At 48.8% G+C, this 19529-nt stretch overlaps 1 protein-coding gene across 2 annotated transcripts in view; it reads right to left on the bottom strand.

Annotated features, from left to right (window-relative positions):
• Nucleotides 1-514: 514 nt before the first annotated feature.
• The window catches only part of LOC118792385 (adhesion G protein-coupled receptor L1-like), a 133902-nt gene continuing 114887 nt past the window's right edge, over nucleotides 515-19529 (bottom strand). For both annotated transcript variants that reach the window (XM_036550226.1, XM_036550233.1), the window contains 12 exons: nucleotides 17988-18193; nucleotides 17704-17877; nucleotides 17251-17460; nucleotides 16463-16683; nucleotides 16153-16219; nucleotides 15798-15889; nucleotides 10904-11072; nucleotides 10281-10436; nucleotides 9734-9830; nucleotides 6274-6396; nucleotides 1877-1894; nucleotides 515-1492 (listed from right to left, as the gene is read on the bottom strand). In XM_036550226.1, the coding sequence (XP_036406119.1) occupies nucleotides 663-1492; nucleotides 1877-1894; nucleotides 6274-6396; nucleotides 9734-9830; nucleotides 10281-10436; nucleotides 10904-11072; nucleotides 15798-15889; nucleotides 16153-16219; nucleotides 16463-16683; nucleotides 17251-17460; nucleotides 17704-17877; nucleotides 17988-18193 (2363 nt within the window). In that variant the 3' untranslated portion in view covers nucleotides 515-662. The remainder of the gene's footprint in view (nucleotides 1493-1876; nucleotides 1895-6273; nucleotides 6397-9733; nucleotides 9831-10280; nucleotides 10437-10903; nucleotides 11073-15797; nucleotides 15890-16152; nucleotides 16220-16462; nucleotides 16684-17250; nucleotides 17461-17703; nucleotides 17878-17987; nucleotides 18194-19529) is intronic.

Raw genomic sequence — 19529 nt, 5'->3', positions numbered from 1 at the left:
GGGGGGAGGCCATCAGAGGCAGACTGTGAACCAGTGCAGCGGGGGTGGTGCGTGTGTGGGGCGAGGCAGAAAAGAGGGGGGGGGGGGGGGGGGGTTAAAATCCACCAAAAGATGTTCAGAGGCGGGGTGTCAGTAGGGGGCGCCACTAGCGTGACCCACGTGTCTCCTTTTCTTCCAACCCCGTGCTCAAAGCTGTGAGTGTGGTCAGGGCCGAGCTCGTGGGACCCTGGCGACCTCTGCCGGCACAGAGGGGGAGGAGAGGACTGCAGAACAGCAAGAGGAGGAGGACAGAGGTGACACCTCCGGTCCCCGAGGGAGGAGTGTGTGTGTGTGTCTGTGTGCGTGTGTGTGTGCATGTGTGTGTGTGTGTGTGTGTGTGTGTGTGAGTGTGTGTGTGTGCGCGCGAGTGTGTGTGTGCGCGCGAGTGTGTGTGTGTGTGTGCGCGCGAGTGTGTGTGTGCGCGCGAGTGTGTGTGTGTGTGCGCGCGCGCGTGTGTGTGTGTGTGTGTGTGTGTGTGTGTGTGTGTGTGTGTGAATAGGATTCCTCCCTCGATGGACAGAGAGGAAACCCTCCAGGACGCACTGACCGCCAGCGTGTCTTCATCTTCCTCACCATCCTCATCCTCACCCTCGGCCTGGTCGCCACGGTCACCACCGTCCTAGTCACAGGCTGGTGACCAGCTGCATCTGTCCGTCCCCCTCGCCGTGGGCGGGCTCGGCGCCCCCCTGCCCCAGGTAGCCCTCCCCGCTGGGCCTCCTGGCGGGGGCCTGGTGGAAGGTCTGCATGGGCCCGCCGCGGGAGCCCAGAGCAGGACGGCCTGAGCTGTAGTACAGCTCCTGCGGGGGCTGGGCGGAGCGGGGCACCACCTCCAGCGGCTCGGGGCTGCTGTCGGGGTAGGGCGAGTCCCGCAGGTTGGTCACGCTGGTGTACAGGGAGTCCCGCTCGCCCGGCCTCTCTCCCGCGCCCGCCTCCAGGCTCTCGGTGAGGTCGGGGGTGTAGCTCTCGGACTCGTCGGGGTCGCTCTGGTACAGCACGGACTGGGCGCGCTGTAGGAGCAGGGGTTCCTCCAGGGCCTTGTACAGCAGCTGCACGTCTGGCGCCGGCCGCGTCTCCCCCGACAGGAAGTCCTCATCGTCACCGCCGGCGTCCGTCCCGTGGGGCTTGGCCAGGCTGCCGCAGCGGTCGACCCCGCCCCCGGCCCCGCCCCCAGCCCCGCCCCCGCGCAGGTTGTTGTGCACCAGCTCCGAGATGATCATCTTCTCAAAGGCCGCCGCGTCCGACAGGTTCCGCCGCACGCCGCCCAGGGTCTCCGCCCCCCGAGGGTTCAGCAGAGGAGGGGGGCTGTCTGCGCCCCTGGCTCCTCCCCCAACTCCGCCCCCCAGGAAGTCAGCGCTGGCCCCGACGCTGCGCAGTGAGTAGCTGTTGTTGAAGTTTCCATTCAGGGGCAAGCTCTCCATCCCACAGGTGTCCCGGGACTTCGAGAGGGTGCCCTCTGTCAGGATACAACAGGGAGGAAAGAGGAAAGGGGGGAGGGGGGTAGGAGATGGGGTGTCAGTTTTCGATAAATGCAACATCAGCCTGGCTGATGGAAAGCTGCTGAGCCAAAACTGTGTCTTCTCTCATTTGATTATCATTTGTTTTCCTTTGCATTTTGTCTGTTTTTTTTTTAATGCGCTGTCATCTCAGAGAAGCACTGAGACGGATGAAGAGGTGCTCCATAAATGAACCATTACCATCACAACACTTATTATAACTGTCAAGGGCCTTACATCTGCCTTTCATCACAGCAAATTGCACAATATTACCATCGGATGTGTATTATAGTGGTAGATGAATGAATGAATGAATGAATGAATGAATGAATGAACAGACATACTTGGGTCTCTGAAGGTCCCTGGATGTCCCAGAAGCAGAAGCCAACAGGAGAACACAGAGAAGGAAGCATTACTGACTGGCACACCTACACACAGACAAGCCAACAGAAGCATTTCTGTTCCCCCCAAACCCAACACACACTTACTAAAAAAAAAACCCCACACACTATAAGAGGACAAACTCACACACATAGCGCAGGCAAAAATGGAAAAACAAAGAGAAAACACACACACACACACACACACACACACACACACACACACAGAAAAACACACACACGCACACGCACACACACACACACACACATACACACACACACACAAACACACACACACACACACACACACACACACACACACCTGCACAAGTTTCTGCAGGGGGAGAACGATAACAGGATTCAGATTTGTCTGTAACTTTCAGCTTGTACTGACACACTGAGTGCTGACACTAGTTAGTGTCAACTAACTTAGCTAACTTAACAAACTTTGCAGTAGTACAGTCACATACTGTTTGATACTCAGGACTCTGTTTTCTGTTTTTCTGACTGTAATTTTTTCGTACACATCTATCAGTGTAACTGCGGTTTCAGTCCTAGTCATTCGGCTACCGTTTGGCTTTCTATCCATGACAACTCATCAGCTGTAAACAGCAGAGGCTACAATCTCACCTTGGAGCTGATCATCCCTATATACCTTTTTTTGCTTATTCTGCATAATTATGAATCAAGCAATTAATTATCTGAAGAATCCAGAACAGTCAGCTAATTCTCCTTCTCTTAACTCTATCTCTCCGTGGCGTTCCTCTCCTCCACATTCTGCAGATTGACTGATTATTGGGCCATGTGGGTTTGCTTTCCGCTCTCCGCGGCAGCAACCAGGCCGTGTTAACGATCAAGATCAATTAATTGATAAAGATCAACTAATCTGTGTACACTCTGCACAATTTAAACGCCCATGGAAAAAAAAAGCACAGGTTTCCTGAATGGAGTTTCTTCAAAAGCCCCTTTTGTGTGATACGCACGCACGGGACGTTTTACGACTTAAAAGCGTCTTTGTAACAATTAAATAGATAATTCTAAATTAAACCGTCTTATCATTTAAATGCTAAACGCTAAGAGAGTGAAGGTGGCCTCATGAGGTGCATCAGAGGTAGGGAAGGGCCTGCCGACCCGTGCGGATTACTCGGCTAACCGGCGCGCGTATTAATCAGACAAACGGACGAAATCGCGCCGAGAGCAATGATCGGTTTACAGGTGAGATCTGCGGGCCTCTATTTCCAGCTCGGGAGCTTCTGCTGGTGGCCAACGTTACATGAACCCTGTCTATCACTGACCCCCCCCCCCTTGTCTGCGGGTGTCCTTCTCCTCTCTCTCCCCTCTCTCTCTCTCTCTCTCTCTCTCTCTCTCCCCTCCCTCCCTCCCTCCCTCTCTCTCTCTCTCTCTCTCTCTCTCTCTCTCTCTCTCTCTCTCTCTCTCTCTCTCTCTCTCTCTCTCTCTCTCTCTCTCTCTCTCTCTCTCTCTCTCTCTCTCTCTCTCCCTCTGCATCTGCCTGAACCTCATCCCTTGCTCTCTGCAGTGTTACTTGCATTTTTTAAAATAAACTGAATATACAAACCTGTAAGAATTCAAATCGACTCGGACAGTAAACAAGCCCTTGTAACACTAATGTGGAAAACCTTGTGTGGGGGTACCATTGGACATGTAAAGGTTTTGATCTGATAGCGCGGGTTTAAGTGTTTATTTTTTGGTCTGTTTTTTAGTCCGTCATCGTTTTTATTTTCCTTTATGGTGATTTTTTTTTAAAAGTAAAGAAAAAGTATTGCTCTGTCTCTCCCCTTCCCTCCCTCACTCTTCTCCCCTAAGAGAGTCCCTTTCTCCACCTCTATATCCAGGCCACATTGCCCACAGCGACACCCCTCGTCCTCAGATCACAGGAAACTCCCTTTTCATTCTGTCAGTAAATTTGTTACATTGTTCTATTCATGCTCATGTTGCTTAAGGTCATGTGTCTTTGATCATGGTTTCGCTGTAAAATTGACTCTGTAAAATATATTTCTTGACACACATCTCTCAGTACATTTTGCACATTAAAGTCTCATACACCTTGCCCTGTTGTAACACATTTGTCCTTGTTTGGCTTTCACCAGTTCATGATGCTATTCCTGATGTAACCTGAATAAAAGGTCCTACTCTCCTGATTAGGTTTTCTTGATTAGAGTTAGCAAGACAGTTTTCCCTTCCTTTCTTGTCAGGAACCCACAACACTTTCTCTGTCTACCCCTTCATTCTCTTTTCTCCTGCCTCTCTCTCTCTCCTGCTTTCTCTTCCCTCTCACCTCTCTGCTCTCGTTCCGGGCCCTTCTCTCTGAGTGATGTGCTTGCTAATTGTGAGGATGTCAGCTATAATGTGTTAAATAGATGGCTATTACATGGGAATCAGGGAGTAATTAGATGTGTGTGGTTCTGCAGTCAAAGACAGTCATACATACACACACACAAACACATACACAGATTAGTAGACACAAACACACGCACACGCACACCCACACACACACATAAACATGCACGCACACGCACACGCACACACACCACACACACTCCTAGGTTTCTGCAGGAGGAAAAAGATAATGTATATATACTGTATATATACAGTATATAGCAGTACATAGTACATCACATACAATACAATACTGTATATACTGTATATAGCACCATACATAGATTGCAGTGCACCCCCAATCAGACAGGACACACTATATACTGCAAAGACAGCGTTAAAGGATGGTGTTTTGCTAAACTACCTCAGCAACAGAAAAAACAGCATTGCCAAATTCTGACGAGGCCAGCTTCCTGCGTGCTCTTTAGAGACCGTCTGAAAATGTCCCAACTCATCACACTGACACGTTATGTCAAGCTCCTCTAAAATATTCAACAAAAAAAGAGTGCTGTCTGACCCCCCCGCCCATCGCAGGCTGGACTGCTCTTCCTCCACCATCACTCCTGAGAGACTGCGGGGCAAACACGCGTGCCATTAAAACTGTGAGCTGTGACTGTGACACAGGGCTGAATCCTGAACACTGCAAACCGTATAAGCGTGAGAATCCTGAACACTGCAAACCGTATAAGCGTGAGAATCCTGAACACTGCAAACCGTATAAGCGTGAGACTCCTGAACACTGCAAACCGTATAAGCGTGAGAATCCTGAACACTGCGTGAGAATCCTGAACACTGCAAACCGTATAAGCGTGAGAATCCTGAACACTGCAAACCGTATAAGCGTGAGAATCCTGAACACTGCAAACCGTATAAGCGTGAGACTCCTGAACACTGCAAACCGTATAAGCGTGAGAATCCTGAACACTGCGTGAGAATCCTGAACACTGCAAACCGTATAAGCGTGAGACTCCTGAACACTGCAAACCGTATAAGCGTGAGAATCCTGAACACAGCAAACCGTATAAGCGTGAGAATCCTGAACACTGCGTGAGAATCCTGAACACTGCAAACCGTATAAGCGTGAGAATCCTGAACACTGCAAACCGTATAAGCGTGAGAATCCTGAACACTGCAAACCGTATAAGCGTGAGAATCCTGAACACTGCAAACTGTATAAGCGTGAGACTCCTGAACACTGCAAACCGTATAAGCGTGAGACTCCTGAACACTGCAAACCGTATAAGCGTGAGAATCCTGAACACTGCAAACCGTATAAGCGTGAGAATCCTGAACACTGCGTGAGAATCCTGAACACTGCAAACCGTATAAGCGTGAGAATCCTGAACACTGCAAACCGTATAAGCGTGAGAATCCTGAACACTGCAAACCGTATAAGCGTGAGAATCCTGAACACTGCAAACCGTATAAGCCTGAGAATCCTGAACACTGCAAACCGTATAAGCGTGAGACTCCTGAACACTGCAAACCGTATAAGCGTGAGAATCCTGAACACTACAGAGGAAACTGTGTTAGTGTGAGTATCCTGAACACTACAGAGTAAACTGTGTTAGTGTGCGTATACTGAACACTACAGAGTAAACTGTGTTAGTGTGCATATACTGAACACTACAGAGTAAACTGTGTTAGTGTGTGTATCCTGAACACTGTGAAGTATGTGAATTCTCTCTGTGGGAGTAAGTGCTGTTACAAGGTGACTACATTACATTGTCACTATTACAACAGGGACAACCTCAAAGAAACACACAAAGACATAAAGCATGATGCACAACCCAACCCTTCCTCTGTCAGACACACAGTCCTGCTCCAACACAGTGATGTGCACACTGACACATCAGCTTGTACAGTCATACACACACACCCAAGGTCAAAACCTAACGGGTGAACGAAAGCAAAAGGGTGTCGGCCAAACTGTAACAGGCGGGCAGGCAGAGGGACGGACTGACCGGTGGAGTTGAAGACGCCGGGGGAGGGGGGGTTGAAGCCCTCAGCCAGCAGGGTGTTATAGGGGGAGGTCCCCGAACGAGTCTGCAGCACTGGGTTTGTCAAGAGGTGATTCCCCATCGTGGCTGAGAGAGAGACAGAGAGAGAGAGACAGAGAGAGAGACAGAGAGAGAGACAGAGAGAGAGAGACAGAGAGAGGGAGAGACAGAGAGAGACAGAGAGAGAAAGACAGAGAGAGAGACAGAGAGAGAGAGACAGAGAGAGGGAGAGACAGAGAGAGAGACGGAGAGAGAGAGACAGAGAGAGAGAAAGAGAGAAGGACAGAGAGAGAGAAACAGAGAGAGAGGGGAAGAGGAGAAAGGGAATTTGAATTTTAGCCGCCAGTTCCATTGGTGGCAATAATTACAATTTCGTTAGACCATGTGTCCCAGTATCCCCAACAAAACTGGCAACACATTTTACACACGAAACATTGAATCCTACAGAGAAAAGAACACCCTCTATCCCTCAGATCTCTTCAAAGCATTCTGCATTCCACAGCAACTCGTGAACTTACGAGTCCGCTGGGAAACAACTTAGAGGGAGACAGAGGGAGGGGGGAGGAGATGAGAGAGAGGGGGAGGGAGGCAGGAGAAGACGGAGAGAGGAGGAAGGGAGGAGAAGATAGGAGGGGAAGAAAGGGAGGGATGCAGTGAATAAGCAGGAGCAGAGACACAGAAAATATTAATATTTTGGGGGCGGCAGTGTAGCATAGTGGTTAAGGAGCAGGACTCGTAACCGAAAGGTTGCCGGTTCGATCCCTGCTGGGACACTGCTGCTGTACCCTTGGGCAAGGTACTTAACCCGCAGTTGCCTCAGTAAATATCCGGCTGTATAAATGGATAACATTGTAAAGAACTATAACCTATGTAAGTCGCTTTGGATAAAAGTGTCTGCCAAATGAATAAATGTAAATGTAAAATAATGCTGTAACTGCACACACAGGGCAGGAGGCAGGTATGAGTGTAAGCATCTTGTGTTAAAGGTGAGCCAGGCAGAGTGTGCAGGCAGCAGTGTGGCACAGAGGCAAGGAGTGAGTAAACAGCAGAGGTGGAAAGACCCCGGCTTCAGAAAGTAAAAGTCCTGCCATGTATTTGTTCCACCCGTGCACTACACCAGCTGAATTTAATTAGCACAACTCTTCAGCCAGGTAGATGAGCTAATCAGTGAAATCACCTTGTTTAGTGAATGGCTAGAACAAATACATGGTAGGACTTTTACTTTCTGAAGCCGGGGTTTTCCACCTCTGGTAAGCAGAACCTGGGACCCTGTGTTTCCCACTAGCAAAAAGGTCAAAAGGTCAAATAGCCACAGAGCTTAACATACATATTGGCTGTTTAACCAGGATCACTAGAGGAATAATGCACAATTTTAAAAACAAAGAAGAAATCCATGCCAGGTCTCACGAGCTAAAATCCTGATCACTCCCAAAACTAACCTCACCGAGCTGCACCAGACGGGGGCAGTGCTTTCTTTTGAGACACGAAATGGGCAGGGATATTTTCAAACGACGCTGCCCAAACGTTCAACACCGATGGACCACTATCGCTATGGCAACTAACATGTGGTGATCTGAGCGTGATGCTGTGCGGTATCACCCCCTGGGCCAATCAGTGAGCCTGCCTCTCCCTCCTGTGAGAGACTGCATTCAGATCATTCACATCAAAGACCCTTTTCCTTTCAGACCGGTCACACTGGCAGGCAGTCATTTGGGGGGGAGGGGGGGGGTGAGTTTTAGGGGGTTGGGGGGTGGGTAGGAGGGTGTTACTTGTACAGGGAGTGTCCCTGCTGAGAGCCTAGCTGTGCTCAAAGGAAATTAAAGTTGCATCTGAGCTAATAGCGCTATTATTTTTTTCTTTTTAACTTCATAGTGAATCAGGGCAGGAACCAAGTCAACAGGAGCCTTTGTCAGTTAAGGGAGAAAACCAGAGAAGGTCACAGCCATTAAGGTAAGCTCATGCTCTTTTCAGTCTTTTCCATGTCTCCATTCTGCTTGTTATCCTACAACACTGCTGTGCAATATTCTCAGTAACACCACTGATGAAGTAAACTCTCTCTGTGTCTCACCAACACAGGTTATGGCAAACAACCTTTTCGCAAACTACACCTGCAGCATTGAGCTCAGGTTCGACTGGTATGGAGTGAGCAAATACTAAAAGGAATGCATAGGGGCTTAACTAACTGTTACTGGCATCCCTGATCAGAGCTACATTTCAGAAGTTGCTAGAAGGTGATTCAAGTTCCTAATTCCCAGTGGCAGTGTGGTGTAGTGGGACAGAGCAGGGCTTGCAACCCAACAGCTGCCATTGGACGAGAGACCCAAACTGCTTCAGCAAAAAGCTACAGCTATGCAAGTCGCTCTGGATAACAGCATCTGCTAGGCAAACGCAAGAACAGTGTACAAAAGGCCTGTCATCTCTCTCTTTTTTTTCTACAGACACGTTTTTGAAAGTGAGGATGTTTTTTGGGCCAGCACACCCAACCCAAAAACCGTTGTTTTTAATCGCGCGGGTCTCCCCACGGTGCGCCCGCGCAGTGACACATTTAGGAGACCGTGTGCAAAGGGGCGATAACTCCGAGCGCGGCGGACACGTCCCGGCTGAGGGGGAGACAAACGGCCCACCCGGCCGATCCACGCTCCGATTCCCGCCGTCTGGAACAGTTCAGAGAATTAAAAAAAGAAAGAAAAAAAAAACTGAAGTGCGAAAATATAAACGATGGCAGATAACGCTGCTGTGCTTCTCCGAGATAACGGACGATTTAATTCTCCTGCCTCGCGGTATCGTTTCGCTCAAATCTCTCTGCTGCCTTCTCATTACACCTTAGAAAAAAAAACGTTTATTATACACAGAAGATTAGTCCAAATCGCTGCCTGTTTGCCTCTAATTTATACTTTTGTTGAACACAGCATTTTTGCAGCAAACTGCACTGTTCGGGCGTGGCCAGTCTCCAGACTTTCGGGTCCTCCCTTCCTGCCCCCCTTACGTGGAACGGCTCTGCCTCATGCACACCACTTTTCCACACTCTATTAGCAGGGTGTTGGACGAGCGTCAGCCCGCAGGGCCTTGTCAGATATTGACAGTCTTCATTAGTCCCAGTGTTTGGGGAGCAGGATGACAATAAGGAAGAGCATTATTACATTATTGTCATTTAGCAGGCGCTCTTACCTAGACCGACTTACATAGATTACAATTTTACCATGTTTACAATACTTACTGAAGCAACTCTGGGTTAAGTACCTTGCCCAACGGGGCAACAGCAGTGCCCCGGTGGGGAATCGAACCAGCAACCTTTCGGTTACAAGCCCTGCTCCTTACCACTGTGCTGCACTGCCACCCCCAAAAGGTCAAGCCTAGCCGCCTAATGTGACGCCCGGGGCTGAACTGGGGGAGAGGGCTGAGGGAGGAGAAGGTGGAGCCTCACCGCGGTTGAGCGTGGGGGTGCTGTTCATGTCCCCGGCCATGAAGGACGACTCCGTCTGCTTGCGCACTGTGTCGTTCCACATCCTGCGAATGCGACTCTGTAAGACAGAGAGGCAGAGACCGCAGACGGTCAGGCTGAGGTTCAGGCAGAGGCAGAGACCGCAGACGGTCAGGCTGAGGTTCAGGCAGAGGCAGAGACCGCAGACGGTCAGGCTGAGGTTCAGGCAGAGGCAGAGAGAAAGAGAGGGAGAGAGAGAGAGAGAGAGATAGGGAGAGAGAGAGAGAGAGACTGCACACAGTCAGGTGAGTAATTGGTTTACCTGTCTGTGGGTGGAGGTGAGTAAGGGGTTTACCTGTCTGTGGGTGGAGGTGAGTAATGGGTTTACCTGTCTGTGGAGGGAGGTGAGTAAGGGGTTTACCTGTCTGTGGGTGGAGGTGAGTAAGGGGTTTACCTGTCTGTGTGTAGAGTAGGTGCAGGGTTTACCTGTCTGTGTGTAGAGCAGGTGCAGGGTTTACCTGTCTGTGTGTAGAGCAGGTGCAGGGTTTACCTGTCTGTGGGCGGAGGCGTGGCGTGCCTGGCTGCCGGTGTAGTAGCGGTTGTTGGCCCGCAGGGCGGAGCTCTTCAGTGAGCCGTGGGAGCTGGTGGTGGAGGTGCGGCTGCAGCAGTAGGAGTGACGCAGACACTTGCTGTACTCCTTATGCACCTGTGGGAGAGACAGACCATTACACACTCACTGTACTCCTCATGCACCTGCGGGAGACAGAGACCATTACACACTCACTGTACTCCTCATGCACCTGTGGGAGAGAGAGACCATTACACACTCACTGAACTCCTTATGCACCTGCGGGAGAGAGAGACCATTACACACTCACTGTACTCCTTATGCACCTGCGGGAGAGAGAGACCATTACACACTCACACACACACTCACACACACTCACACTCACACACACACACACACACACTCACACACACACTCACACACACACTCACACACACACACACACACACACTCTCACACACACACTCACTCACACACACACACTCACTCACACACACACACACACACACACACACACACTCACACACACACGCACTCTCACACGCACACACATGCACACACGCACTCACACACACACACACTCACACTCACACACACACACTGACCTTCTTCTGCAGGGCACAGTGGAAGATGAAGATGAACATGCCCTGGAAGGCGTTGAAGGTGGTGAAGAGGTATGCCATGATGACCGTGTTCTCGTTGATGAAGAGGAGGCCGAACGCCCAGGTCAGACCAAGGAGGAAGAGCAGAGCAATCGCCCCCAGAGCCCAGGACCTGCAGAGAGTGAGAATACGACTCTGCTATTGGCCAGAGAGTAGGTGCAGCCGCATGTGACCCTCCTGTATAAATACTGTCAGAAGTGGCCCCTGGCAGCAGACAGGACAGGCTACAGATTTATAATATTTCAAAAGCAAGCTGGTCTCATGGTTTCAAATACAGTGCAGAAATGTGTACCAAACCCTAGAGCCTTTTACAGTGTATAGTTCGCATATTTAGGTCAACCTCCATCAGCTCGGCTGCAAATGGAGTGTAAGTAATGGCTGGCGTGGCACTTGATTGAATGTATAGAAAATATATATATAAAAAAAAAAAACAAAACAAATTGTGTTAAATGTATTTGAATTGGTTATTCAGGAAAACTTCCTCTATACTGGTGAAGGTTGGGGTTACTAATAGAACAAAACTGTGGAAAAAAACAGACAAAAAGCCTGCTAGCAGGGATCTGAAAGATATCTTTCACATTCAGAGGGAAACACTGAACAATGAGGAGCAAAATTAGCTTCACGGCTGCTGTGGATTGACAAACAAACCAGACATGAATAAGCCTGGTTCAGCACTGGCTACTACACTGCTGTCCCATTTTCATTCTAATGGTAAAAGTTCATTACTGCGGGACCTATGAGTGAGTGAGTGAGTGAGTGGGTGGGTGAGTGACAAAGTGAGTGAGTGAGTGAGTGAGTGAGTGTCAAGGCTCAGGCAAGGACTCAGGCACGGACCACGAGAACTCCAGAATCCAGGCGTTTATAAACAGAATCGTAGAACAAGCGGGCAGTCCAAAACAGGCAGGGTCAAAATATCAGGAAGGCAGTCCAAACACAGGAATCAAAGCCGGGGACAGGCAGGGTCAAACCAGGTAGTCAGGAAGATCAGGTGAACAAGGCAGGACAGGCAAGGCAGGGTCAATTCAGGGAACAGCGATCAGGCAGAAATCACAGCAGGAACGAGACAGGCAAAAACACACTGCAACGAACTGGCAACAAGACAGAGACAAGCAGGGTAGATATAGGGCTGGGCTGATGAGGAGATGGGAAGCAGGTGTGTAAGCAGGCAGGAGGGGATGATCGGGTGGGCGGAGACAGGGCGGAGAGTGGGGCAGGGCTAGAACACAAGGAAAACAAAAGCACATGGACAGGGAAAAACAAAACACAATAGCTAGGGGACGGGAGCACTGACAGTGAGTGAGTGAGTGAGTGGAGTGAGTGAGTGAGTGAGTGAGTGAGTGAGTGAGTGAGTGAGTGAGTGAGTGAGTGAGCAAGTGACCATAATCATAGCATCAGAAAGCCCTATGACATCATGATCTGAACCCAGAAAAGAGCCCCCTTAGCCTGCTGGTCTGTAGGATAACACTAACATCCACAGCAACGTTAGCACCAATGTTAACAGCAAACAAATTTAGGAGGGCACCTTAGAAGCACAAATACTTACACTGAACCAATTTATTACACAACAAAACCCAAGTTACATCAGCTAAAGGCTCTTGTATACAAAAAACTGACATTCTACCATTCCCAAAAAAGAGAGCATACCGCGGCAGACTACATAACCACAGTGATAGATATAAAACAAAGAACTGACATAGAACAGAAGACAGCCTGGCCAAAGAGACCAGCTGTCACGGACAGACCTGGCAGCCTACAGAGAACAAGCTGTGCTCACAGTCACTCTCACATATAGAAGCTGGATTCCTTCTTATTTTCTAAAATATAAGACAGAAAAAAAAAATCTTTTTCCCCCCAAATTATCCTTCCTGACTCAGAAAAAAAAACCACCAATCCTCCTTGGAGAGGAAGAGGGCTGTACAAAATTAGCTGTGCAATATATCACTGCCCACCATAACCTGAGGGATAGTGCATGAAACCAGTAAAAGCCCAGTATTACAATCTCAGCAGAAGAACTGTCAGAATGTAGCTATTCTTTCATGTTTTATTTCTGAGTAAACACATCTATGTTCCGGTCATATCTTTGTGCAGTGTAATAATTGGTTTTGTACATTATTAAAATAAACTGGTAGTACGGCATTCTAAACAGAAAATGGCAAATTAAAGTTCCATGGATAAGGATGTTAAACAGAGAAGAGCAGTTGCTTGTGAACTCAAAAAATAGGTGGCTCAAATCTTACCTTTAAACTAATAATTGCTCTCTAATCATTTTTTTTGCATTTTTTTCTTGATTAACAGGCCTGCCAATTAGCTGAATAATCCATACCCATTGGCAGATAACTCCCTTTCTCTTAATTATCTCATGTGGTAGTGTTCTTTTTCTTCATGTCACATCAGACTATTTAAACGATAAGCCTGAGTTCAATTTAACAAAATCAATTTAATCTGTACAAAGACTATGCTTTTAACCTAAAGAGGTAAATTTTCACGTAATTGCAGGTCACATAAGCTTTTAAGGAACAGTGTAGGAAAAGATAGCTGGCAAATTTTAAAAAATATATTTGTGCGTTTCCGTTGGCAATTAAACTGTGGCAATTAAACTGAGTGTACACAGTTTGACTGAGCCTTACATCTTCAATTTTCCCTGGTTACGAGCACAAGGATAAGAAAGTGTATATCTCTTCACATGAGCTCTCCACTGAGTGGATCTGCACAAACGTCACACTTTTGTGACATAAAGTATATACACCAATGAGCCATAACATTACGACCACTCCCAGGTGAACCAAATAACGTTGATCATCTCTAAACAAGGGCACATGTCAAGGTCTGGGTAGATTAGATGGTAAGTGAACAATCAGTTGTTGTAGTCAACGTGTTGGATGCAGGAGAAATGGGCAGGAGTAAAGACCTGAGCGACTTTGACAAGGGCCAAATTGTTAGGCCAGACGACTGGGTCAGAACATATATATATACACAGTTAGGTTGCACAAGTTAACTTGTGGTAGTGCTTGAATAGTGTTATGCTCACACTCACTGGCCTGGGAGTGTTGTTAACCTGGTCTGACACTGTTGCTCATTCAACTTGAATGTATACATTTCTGTTCTGTTGTGCTGTAAGTCACTCTGAATAAGAGTGTCTCCTAAATGCATGAAATATAATTAAATGTGAAGAACGCTACCACAAGATGCTATGAAGAGAAGGGGAGTTATCTATGGAGTGTTATGGATTATTCAGCTCGTTGATATCCTGACTGTTCATCATGCAGTGCATTCAAAGGTCTGTGTAAAGGTAAGATGGGTTTCTCCTCTCTCTGAAGCTCAGGACCCCCCCCCCCACTGAGGGGGAAAATGAGGGATAACCACAGACACAGTCGGCATGGTTTCCCATTAAGAGCAGCCACCGCTGGCAGGCCTGCCAACCCAGAGAGTTCAGTGGTACACCTGGCAACCCAGACAGTACACTGGTACACATGATCTCCCAGAGCGGGCACAGAGAGATAAAGACAGCTCTGGCAACCCAGAGAGTAAACTGGCAGACCTGGAAACTCTGTACTGGAAAGTACAGAGCGAAACCTGGCAACCCAGAGGGCAGAGACTGCGCTCCCACCACGAATAGCATGGGGGCGAGACAGGTCTGCACTTTACCTTAAAACGTGAAAAATGCAGTAAAACTAGAAACATAAGGAACAGTACAACACTTATCGTCAGTGGAAAGGGTAATTTGCTAATGACCTAGGATAAAAAAAGACCCTGTCCATGCCTCAAGCTATGCTTTTTTCACTTGACTCACTCCATGTCATTGATAAATTTACAAAAGGATACATACCAACTCTGCTAATGTATAGATTTACATATATATTTAAATCTACCATTTGCTGCTAGAGAACAGTGATCCACTCATGCCTGAATTCAAAATCAACCAAATCATATTTGCCAGAATTTTCCCTGGGCCACGCTGAATAGAGCAGATTCTCCTCTCACATAGATTATCCTGAGGCTTCATTTCACGTGACATCGTTCATTGTGTCTCACACCGTTACCACAGAGCCTGGTGCCCGATCCGCCAGCTCCGTACACTCCACCGGGTCTGCAGCTCGTAAGCTTCATTGTGAGCACGGATGCAGCAGTGGACTGCCTTTCAGCTCTTCGTGTTTCATCAGAATGCACAGAAGCACAGGGAGAATCAGCCAAACCAAATAAGAGCCCTGATCACAACCACCGGTCTATGACGAACCAACCTATCTGTGAGAGCACACAGCAACTGGTCTCTGAACAACTGATCCCAGAGCAGCCGGGTACTCACAGTACAGCACAAAAGTACAGAATCACCCACATCACAGCCATTAACGGCCAAAGCTACAGCCTCTCACCAGCCTCCTGCTAATGTTTCATTACCATTTCATTACCATTATTCCAGGAATCAAAATAAAAACGAGCTACACTTACATCAAGGGATGTAAATGAAAGAAAACACGTTCTTTAAAAAAAAATTAACAAAGAAAAAAATACAAATCAAATGTATTTATTCCCGATTCCATTTCTGTTAGCGTTGGTTTATTGCAATGTATTCTTTTTAAAAAAAAGAGAGATGGTCAGTTACTGTGACATCCTTTCAGAGAATGTCGTCACAAACTCACCCTTTCAGATGCCCCTCGTGTGAATCTTCCCACCCTCTCGGGCCCCCCCTTTCCCCCCCTCTCCCCCCCTCCCCCTCACTCCGCTCCTCTAACATCGTCTCTCGTCCTCAGCAAGCAACTCCTTCACGACCCCCAAAGTCCCAGCCGCTGACCCCTGTTGCGCGGACGTTTGCCTGAGAGTGACCCCCGCCGGAACTCACTTGATGTTGTCAAGGCGACTGGAGTCGGGTTTGAGGGCAGAAGAGTTGCGTATCATTTTGTGCAGCGTGATCACCAGGAACACAAGGTTCAGCTGCAGGCAAGGGGTCAAGAGGTCAGAGGTCAGAGATCAGTGGTGAGTGATGGCAGTGAGATTCACCCCTACACATTTATATACATACACTCGTATACTTCATACATAGATTCATGTGCGCTCTGAAACTTTCTCTTTGGAAACAACCCCAATGGATTTCCCATGCTTGGCATCGCATAGTAACATAGCGGAATAATAAGCTATTTTACAGAAAGTAAAAGAGTTGAGTGCATGCGTGTATACTCAGAGCGAGAGAGACTGACCATGATGACGAAGGACACGGGTCCCAGGAAGCTCCAGATAAAGTAATTATCCACCCGCAGCCAGCACCTGCAACGGAGGGAGGCCAGCAGGTCAGTCACCTGACACAGCCAATCACGCACAGGAAGAAGGTGAGCCAATCAGGGACGTGGCACGGACACACGCCAACGTCAGGTCAACTGACGGGTCTGCTGATTGGTCACCTGACGCTGATACCAGCACCACCTGACACACTGCCACTGCCCCCTACACCTGAAGCCCAGTCCTTTTCCCAGAATTCCCCAGAATGGCCAGAATTCCCCGGACACGTACGCTTTCTTGGTTCCGTAGCTACGGTAGTCAATGGCGGCGGAGATTCCCACCACCAGCGCCGGGAAGCAGTATCCGCACAGGTAGTAGTACTTCTTACGGGAGTACTCGCTCTCAAACACCTCCACCAGCATCAGGTACAGCTGCACCCCCTCCAGACACATCCAGGAGAAGGCAGCCAGGAAGAAGAAATGCAGGAGACCCGCAAAAATTGGACAGGCGATCTGAGAAGTGTGGAGAGAGAGAGAGAGAGGAAATATGTGAGGTAAGGATAGAGGGAGGCAACCCAGAATACTCAGCTTTATTCTGACTGTACCAGCTGCTTTCCTCTGCTCTGGTCTGGGCTAAATTATGCTTCATTCGTCTGCTTTGGTCTGAACTGTGTTGTCTGCAGTTATGCTGTTCTTGACTTGTGATCTGGGATCTAATTATGCTGTGTTTGATTGCTCTTTTCTAGACTGTAAATATACTAAGCTTGTCTACTCTGGTGTGGTCAGTAACTATTCTGTATTTGATTGCTCTGCTCTGGACTAAAAAATATAATGGGCTTAACGACTCTGTTTTGGACTGTCATTATGCTGCATTTGCTACTTTGATCTGTATTAGGCTGTAGTTACCTTGTCTGCACTGTAGTTATGCTGTTCTGATCTGGGATCTGATTATGCTGAATTTGATTGCTCTGGTCTAGACTATGAATATACTAAGCTTGACTGCTGTGATGTGGATGGTGATTATGCTGTGTTTGATTGCTCAGGTCTGGGCTGCCGCCCAGTGCATTCCCTCAGACTCACGTGGTACTGCGTCTTGTCGATGCCGATGAGGAAGAGGAGCTCGGCGATGAAGAGGTTGATGCACAGGTTCTTGTGGATGGTGTTGCGGTCGGTCTGCAGGCCCCGCAGGAAGCAGAAGGTGGAGATGCAGATGGCCAGACACACCAGGGAGATGACGATGCCCACCCAGGTGATCACAAACAGGATCAGCTCGTGCATCCGTCCCGGGTACTGAGAACGAGGAACAGGAGAGGAGAAAGAGTCCGTCAGCACAGTGAAGCTGGTGAGGTGGTGTGTGTGTGTGTGTGTGTGTGTGTGTGTGTGCATGTGTGTGTGCGAGGGAGTGTATGTGTTTGTGTATGAGCGTGTGTTTGTGTGTGTGTGTGAGTCTGTGTGTGTGAGAGTGTATGTGTTTCTGTGTGTGTGTGTGTGTGTGTGTGTGTGTGTGTGTGTGTGTGTGTGTGCAGTACTTACCGCCGGTTCGTGGTGGGCCATCAGCACAGCGAAGTTGGTGAGGTGGCTGCAGGAGCAGGTGGTGTGGGTGTCGTTGGTTTCCAGCAGACGGCAGCCCTGGGAAGACCACTGACCCGTCATGGAGCGCTCCGAGTAGTTCCAGAACGAGCAGTTTGGGCTGAAGTGATTCTCCAGCTAGGAAAGAGGTACAGAGCTGTTAGACTGTGTGTGTGTGTGTGTGTGTGTGTGTGTGTGTGTGTGTGCGTTTGTGGTTGTGTATGTGTGTAAACGCGTGTCAGAAATACCTCCAGGTGTCTGAGGGTGAAGACCACAGGCTCGGTCAGAAACACGCGGCTCGATTCCTTGTTGATGGAGGCGGCGATGACGTGGGAATTGACGGCCAGGCCCCGCCCCCCTGAGCCAGGCCCCACCTCCATCTTCACTGTGGCGTTCTCCGTGGACAGGAAGGAGCCCAGATTCTTGTAGAGCACAAATACCACCTTCACCTGACCTGCAGAGGGCGACACAGAGAAGATGAAAATGTTGTTAAAAATACAAAAAGCCAGCACAGGGTGTAACGCAGCACATACAACAGTGTATTAAAAAACATCTGCACGGTGCGATAACCTAAAATGGCAACTAAACAGCAGATTCAGGAGAGGAATTTTAAGACAATTCGTGAACTATGACATTTTCATTGCTGTATGCGCACTGTCTGCGTGTCTGACGCGGTGCGCAGGCTAGCTGTATGCTGGCTGTCTGCGTGTCTGACGCGGTGCGCAGGCTAGCTGTATGCTGGCTGTCTGCGTGTCTGACGCGGTGTTCAGGCTAGCTGTATGCGCGCCGTCTGCGTGTCTGACGTGGTGCGCAGGCTAGCTGTATGCTGGCTGTCTGCGTGTCTGACGCGGTGCGCAGGCTAGCTGTATGCTGGGTGTCTGCGTGTCTGACACGGTGTGCAGGCTAGTTGTATGCTGGGTGTCTGCGTGTCTGACGCGGTGTGCAGGTTAGCTGTATGCGCACTGTCTGCGTGTCTGACGCGGTGTGCAGGCTAGCTGTATGCGCACTGTCTGTGTGTCTGACGCGGTCTGCAGGCTAGCTGTATGCTGGCTGTCTGCGTGTCTGATGCAGTGTGCAGGCTAGCTGTATGCGCACTGTCTGTGTGTCTGACGCGGTGTGCAGGCTAGCTGTATGCACACTGTCTGTGTGTCTGATGCTGCCCTGGTGTGCACTGGCCACAGTGGGCTCTGTAACACCAGTGTAACGTCTGTGCAGCTCCTGTCACACAGCTCCGGCATGTGAGCCGTCGCGGACACCCTCAGGCCTCAGTAGCATGGTCTCTGGTTTGCAGGCTCATCTGTGGCCTACAGGGTCCTTTTCAGCTCTGCCTCTCCTTCCTGACTCCATTTCTTCACTCTCACTCTTACCATCACTTGCCTCTGTTCCCACTGCTGTCTTGGGAACTCTTTGCCTATTCATCTTCCCATAGGAAGATGTGGTGGGTACAGTTTCTCACTGCCAGCGACAGCCTCACAGAGAGCACTCACATCCGTTTTGCTTTCTGGTATCGTGCCTTAGCATCGATTCCAGAGGTAACAAATTAGCGAAGCTTGCTTTCAGAGGAAGAGAACCAAACAAGCCAATATTCAGGTAGAGGCTGTGTGACATATTATGTAAACTCCTTTAACCTCAACAAAAACACAGAGATTTCAGAAGGAAATCATTCATGCTCATTTTCTGAAGCCATAATTTCTTTGACCACTTTTATTCTCCACTGTTCAGCCCCTCATATGAAAATAACTTTGGGAAAATTGGCCTTATGTTGTACATTTATGTTACAGTTTCTTCCC

This window comes from Megalops cyprinoides, chromosome 1 (assembly GCF_013368585.1).
Source record: "Megalops cyprinoides isolate fMegCyp1 chromosome 1, fMegCyp1.pri, whole genome shotgun sequence".
Classification (NCBI taxonomy): Eukaryota; Metazoa; Chordata; class Actinopteri; order Elopiformes; family Megalopidae; genus Megalops; species Megalops cyprinoides.
Note: the sequence above shows the minus strand (reverse complement) of the source record. Positions and strands in the feature narration are given on the sequence as shown.